The sequence below is a fragment of the Terrapene carolina genome, unplaced genomic scaffold, assembly GCF_002925995.2.
Source record: "Terrapene carolina triunguis isolate 2854851 unplaced genomic scaffold, T_m_triunguis-2.0 Scaffold211, whole genome shotgun sequence".
In the NCBI taxonomy this organism is placed as follows: domain Eukaryota; kingdom Metazoa; phylum Chordata; order Testudines; family Emydidae; genus Terrapene; species Terrapene triunguis.
Window position 1 is genome coordinate 28,063,961 of NW_020664562.1, and position 6,927 is coordinate 28,070,887.

Here is a 6,927-nt window from a genome sequence, read left to right on the forward strand (position 1 = left end):
ATTTCAAAGTCAAGGAGCATAAACTCACTGTACAAAAGGATTATTACCGTTGAACAAAACTACAGTCAACCCCTAAATATCACATCCAAAGGTCCAAAAGACTATTGTTACAGGGGACTGAGTGGCTCAGGAAATTAGAAATGGAGTATAGAACTTTTCACCTCTATATCACTGGTGAGTAATGACATAGCTGTGTATCAGCGAATGGCTGTATGAAATTAACTGATGGTCTGTCCAATTCTTAGTGAACAAACATCTATGTTACAGGAACTGCCAACAATATTACTAACTTGTATTGGTAGTCTCGACGGAGGGACCAAATAATGACTGGACATGAAGAATAAACAACCCTCCACACCCCCAAAGGTAGCGTCTTCAGAACCGTTGAAATTGACTGGTAAGGCTGCTAGGGGAAGGTCACACTGCATCTACTTATCTGGCACCTTTCAAACAAGCACTACTTACAAAATAATTCAGGGGAATGCAAAGAAGGGCTGACAGTAATAGGCGCTCCCTCATACAGAAGATATTGCAGTGTTGCTAGTTTGGAGAGGGGGAGAGCGAGCATGTGACAGATGCGCATTGTCCCAGACACGTGGAAAAATAAACACAAGATGCAAGGCACATGGTTTAATTAGATGACAACCTTATTACCTTAATTCATCTGGGAATTACCAGGCACTCAACATTATGTATCATTTCAACCTGGTGGAGAGATGCCCCTCAACCCCTACCCCTCCACAGCTAGTCCCCAAAACATTGTTAGGATCCCAATGCCCTCCCCTCATATGAAGGTTAAAGAACTGGGATGTTTCCTCACTGCCCCAGACCTTAGGAGTCCCAACCCCATTTCCCAGCTTCTTTAGGGGATGCCTTCCCTTAAGTCTATTTATAATTCTAGTTTAATCAGGGAACAGGACTCTTTATGAAATGAGCACCTGCATCAGACACCTGCTAAAGTGTCACAACTTGACCTTTTCCTCCTAACTCCACTGTATCCCCGAACAGCTGTGGGGAAGACTTGAACAGTCACCCCATCCTGGCCAATCTCACCATAAGGGGAAAATTCCTTACCTGTCCCAAAAAAGGCCACTAACACAATATCCACAGCAGACCTAAAATCCTGGTACTATGCTAATCAATGAGAGGGTGCTCAGGCTGGAGGCACAGGGTCTATATATACTTTCCCAGTTGTGCAAGGACCAATGACTTATCTGAGCAAACCAGCCAAAGCACCCTCTCAGGTGATACCTTCCCACCCCACCCCCAGTGAGACAATCCTTCCTAACCTACGGAGGGGAGGGGGAGGGGGAGGGGGACCCTTAAAGGAGCCACTATCCATCCCCCTCCCCCCCCCCCCCCAAACAAACATGAACATCTGAAGATCACAGACATTTGAACTTGTAAAGACCTGTTAGATCATAGTCCAACCATTCCTGTAAGTGCAGGATATGGTTCTCAGATAATGAGAAGAGGCATTTGGAATTAAAATTAAACTACACCTAATCTTAAAAGCTTCCACATCAACTCTAAAAAAGTTTTTTAAAAAAATCAAGCAACTCCATATCTCACATTATTGTTTAAAAAAAAGTGGCAAGGACAAAGACGAGTGACTAACTTAAAAGTTACAGCAATTGAGCAGTTTCAATATGAATGTAGAGAACAGAAAAAGTGTACAAAACTTTCAATTAAATAGCAGTTAAAGAATATTCTAATCACCTAAGTGTTCTTTAATACAATTTAGTAACTAATATTAGTATAACCAAAAAAGGTTGGGGAAGGAGGGGGGTTAAGTTTAAGATTTTATTCTGAGATTCAAAACTGCAACAACTTTCTTCCCTCAGAGAAGATGGTAAAAGGTTAAAAAATAATTTCTAAACTAATTCACGTTGTAACTGCATGTGTGCACTATTTCATAGATTAAAAAAAAAGAGCAAGTAATGCAGAGCTATACATATTACTTAAAAGCACTGGATTTCTCGTAATTTATAGAAAGAACAAATACTTTCTACAAACTTTGCAATTGATGTGGTTAACTTATTCAACACTATTTGGACTGGCCAGATAATGTTAAAACATTATAAAACTGATCATGTACTCTAGAGCAATGGTTCTCAAACTTTTGTACTGGTGACCCCTTTCACATAGCAAGCCTCTGAGTGCAACCTCCCCTTGTAAATTAAAAACACTTTAAAATATATTCAACACCATTATAAATGCAGGAGGCAAAACGAGGCTTGGGGTGGAGGCTGACAGCTCGTGACCCATGTAATAACCTTGCGACCGCCTGAGGGGTCCTGACCCCCAGTTTGAGAACCCCGGATCTAGAGCAAGAGATCTATTTATGAGACCAAATGTCATTTGTTGTCCTTGTTCTAATTTAGAAGTCTACAGTAAAGTCATATTTCCTTTATTAAAACTGCACCCAAGACAAAGATTCATCTTAATAAAACTAACATTTCTCTCTCTCTTTTCTTCCACAGATAGCTATAAGTTACAGTAAATGAACAAAGGGTTCTTTTTAAACTGAATTTGCTCCATGTTATATTTAAAATTGCGCTAAACCAGATTTAGCTATTTAGACAGTGGGGCAAACTTTGTTCTCAGATACAGGAAATTCAATGGGGGTCATATAGATATAAAAATAAAGACTTAGCCCATTGTGTCCTATTAAATGTATACAAAGACAAAAGGTCAAATGCAGAAATGCATTTAAGGAAGTCCAACTTTGTGTAATTTACATTATCTTCTGATCCACTCAGGATGCAAGTTATGAATGCTTTTATCCCGCAAGCTTCTCAACTGTTGCAGACTTTTATACTATGTGCTGCCCCATTAAAGTCAATGGGGTCCACCCAGATAAAGCAGCTTACTTTTTCTGTTTCACACCCCATAACACCTCACTTCTGATTTTGGCCCAATGATACTACAGATGCTACAGTGGCACAGCTATAGCACTGCAGCTGTGCCACTGTAGCACCACAGTGTACCAGTGTTTCTCAAACGTGTCCACTGTGGCCACATACAGCCACCAGGGGCTTTTCTTGCGTCCACAGCCCTCTGGGCTGTGTGTGTGTGGGGAGTAACAGCCCCTCCCTCTCCCTGTTGCTCCTGGATGCACCACCTTGGTGTTGGTTGCTGGGGCTGCCAGCAGAGGTTGGGCCCTGCCCCCCTATGGAGACACCTGGGGCACAATGCTGGAGGAGCAGGCAGGCAGTGAGTTCCCCACCTTCCCAAGAGTGGTGGGGCTCAGGCTTTGGGCTTCAATCCTGGGGTGGTGGGCTGGCAGGCTTTGGCAGCGGGGCTTTGGGCTCCAATCCCAGGCTCCGGCTGCACAGTGGCAGGCCCTAGGCTCCAGCGACGGGGATTCAGGCTCTAGCCCCCACTCTCCACCCCCGCCTCCCCTAACCCCTTATCCAGGGCTTAATTTGTCCCCAGGCTTGGCAGGGCTGAGTAAGTCTGCTGTGAAAAGTGATATTTGTATGTTAATATCACTTTTCACAATGGTCTTACTAGCTAGCAATAAATAAATTATAATGATTTGGATGTGCATATTTAATTGTTTTTCTTAAAGCTAATTAAGTATTTTAGGAAACAGTGCAAGAGTGGCCACCAGAAAGAGTTGGCAGCCACACACTGAGGCCACCAAAAAATTTGTCCTGAGAACCCCTGGTGTAGACACTTGCTACAGCAACAGAAGGGATTTTTTCATTGCCACGGTTTATCTACCCACTTGAGAGGAGGTAGATAGGTCAACAAAAGAATTCTTCCACAGACTCAGTGATGTCTATACCGGGGTTTAGGTTTGTGTGACTCAGGGTATTAGTTTTTCCACACCTCTGAGCGACATAGCTAGATCAACCTAAAGTTTAGATGTAGACCAGGCATAAGTTTACTATATGCTATGATAGCCTGGAAGAGAGGGACATAGCAGAAAAAGGAACTAACAATATAAAAACATAAAGTGAAGTAGGCTACATCCCACTTTTACATCCACCTGCTTACATACTAGATAGCAATATGATGTAAGTCACATCAACTTATGACTCCCTCTTAGTCCCACATACAAAAAGTATCTTACACTACCTTACACAACATAGTGTGGTAGATTGAAAGTTACCATTTTGATTCCATTCACTTGCAAGTCTTGTTTGGATGTAGTTTTTAAGACTATGTTTTGCATTCTACTATTTCGACTAACATACAACTATTTATTCTGCAACCATACAAAGTTCATTATTAGTTACTGAAGACATTTGTAACAAAGACAAAAAAGCTAAAGAAAACATCAAGACTACATTTAATTGTATAAGGTTTTGCTACCTAAATGGACCACTCAACCATACTGTTATAATCTAAATTGACCCGAGAGTAAAAGAGCTCTTAAGCTAAACTACATTTGCTTTTGCAAGTAGTAATCAGTACAAGCCAAGTTACCCTCCATTGTTCTTTCAGGAACCTCAGTATGCCCTGAGCTGCATACATGGATTAAGGGCATATTATCACCCTTTAATAATCCCTATTTTTTAGTAAACCCCTATTTTTCTGCTGCCACCCTGCATAATTTATTCCAAATTATTAAGTATTCTAGAGTTTGGAGTATATGATGCAAATCAAGCATCATATACTCTTCAGAAGAGAAGCAGAAAGACTGGGTGATCAAAGAAAATTTAGACCAGACATTAACAACAAATCCAAATCACTCTTTTTCCTGAGAGACTTTTACTCCTATAAACAAGGCTGAATATCCCTTTTTGCTTCTAATAATTTACTACATTCAAATTTACAATTATTTGATCCTACATAGTAAATAATTCCAGGTCTTATACAAGTGATAGAGAAGTAAAGGACAATTTCATCTCCTAATTACAAAAGTAATGTCACTACAGAAATTCCTAGTGTTAAGTATGCTGACAAATTACAAATCTGATTGCTGCAATCTATCCAGAACGTTCATTTTATAAGTAAACACTTTAAAAATGAGAGAGAGAAGTTCTGAAAAACATTGTGTGCCTCAGAATTCCTAAATGCTTTATTTGGTGGTGTGTAAAAGACTAATACAAGTCTTTATTACTCCCATTAACAAAAGATTTAATTTAACAAGATAAACCAGCAGAAATATGGCTGTCATAGAAGTATAATACAATGTTTCGTCATTAAGCATTTCAGAAGTTGTCCAAGTGCAGGGTATTTTTATGTTTATAAAATCAAATAAATATGTTTTTTTTAAAAGATCAAAATAGTATTTAAATATCTCATAAAATATTTGTAATCAAAACTCTACCATCACACACTAGTGCTTTTGAACCAGAAACTAAAACTGAACAGTCTAGTTTCACTGTCCAAGCCAAGGTCCAATCCTGCAAATGAATCCAGAAAAATCAATGGAGCTCTGTGTGAGTGGTGGTGGTGGGTGGGGTCTACCTGCATAAATCTGATTGCAGGACTAAGTTTAAGGGATAAATAAATGGAAAAAGTAAACAAACAGTGACAACAACAACAAATTTAAAATTCCTTCATTTATAATAATCGAATGGTATTTTTACTGACAGAGGTAAGACAGTGTTGTAAGAATACAGCATTTGTAAACATTCAGTATTTCTTTAAATAAGCAGTTTTACATTGGACCCTGCCATGCAATTTACCCAACAGAAACTTATCCAAAGTTATAAAGTAGTTAGCGAGCCAGTTAACAAACAAAAAAGAGTTTGGTGCATTTAATCAGTTTTAAATTATTTAAGGATCATGATGATATGGAACAAAACCCAAAAATCCACTAATTCACATAGTTCAATATTGAACTACATTGCTCACTTGTAAAAACCAAAAGTAACTTAAAATAAACATTTTACCTATATACCTAAATAAATACTTCAATGAGTAGAACTTATACATCCCAACAATACAGACACACTAAATGGGATTCCTACATAGTTTGTGGGGGAGGAGATGACAATGTTCAGCAATCCAGGAAGACTGGGGAGTTTCTGTCCTACATTCACACCAGTAAGGATAGAAATACACATGCACTGATAAATCACAGCATAGTCAGAAAGCTGTATAATGATACCAACTCAATGTCGTCTCTGCTATCAAAGGTGTGTACAGGGGTGGAGAAATAAGCGTTGTGGAACATTTGAAAGGCTGAAGGCTAGGGGGATGACAGACTGCTTTAGAGCAACCCCTCCTCCTGCAGAAGGAGGCTGGTTCTTTGGGAAGCCGACTAAGATGGGAGAAGCTCGTAGAGCAGCAGCTTGGGAGTGTGACAGACACCTGCTGTGGGACAGCCTGGCACAGCGGGTCGGCGCGGCATTGGCTCGGCGGTACGCTAGGCTGGGGCTGCTGCAGGCTGGGACAAGACGATTTAAGCCGCTTACAACCATGCTGCTCGAGACACTAAGCCCAGGGATGGGCGATGCACCAGCAGCCGCGAGGCTGGAGGACCCGGGCACCTTACAGCCTGGATCCCCCAGCGCAGAGCAGCCCCCCGGGTACCGGGCACTTGGCTAGGCAGAGCCCGGCTGCAAGGCCTGCGCTGGTCAGGGGGCTCCGCGCTGCAGCCCGCTAGGCCGCGGGGCCTGGGCCGGCCCTGTGTGCGCGCTGGGCCCAAGCCCGCTGGGCCCCCTCCCCAGGGGACGGGGTCTCACTCACCGCTCTCGATCTCGTTGCCCTTCTTGGCGGTGGCTGCGTTCCCCATGGCCGGGACGGGGCGATGGGGGGAGGGTGCGGCGTCGCTCCGGCGGGAGGGGGTGTCTGGCGGCTCCGCCCGCGGGCGCTGCGGCTGGCTCGGCTGCCTCCCCTCCCTCACCCCGCGCTGGGTCTGTGTCTCCGGCCGCCGCGGAGGAGGAGGAGAGCGCTCTGCCCCCCCGCCCCCACTCAAACACACGGCGGAAATGACGGCCGAGGAGGCGCCTCCTCCGTGCTCCA

At 42.8% G+C, this 6,927-nt stretch overlaps 1 protein-coding gene across 2 annotated transcripts in view; it reads right to left on the reverse strand.

Moving 5' to 3' along the window:
* LOC112107731 (cAMP-dependent protein kinase catalytic subunit beta) overlaps positions 1-6,856 on the reverse strand; it is a 118,430-nt gene extending 111,574 nt beyond the window's left edge. For both annotated transcript variants that reach the window (XM_026655932.2, XM_026655931.2), the window contains exon 1: positions 6,652-6,856. In XM_026655932.2, the coding sequence (XP_026511717.1) occupies positions 6,652-6,697 (46 nt within the window). In that variant the 5' untranslated portion in view covers positions 6,698-6,856. The remainder of the gene's footprint in view (positions 1-6,651) is intronic.
* Positions 6,857-6,927: the final 71 nt, after the last annotated feature.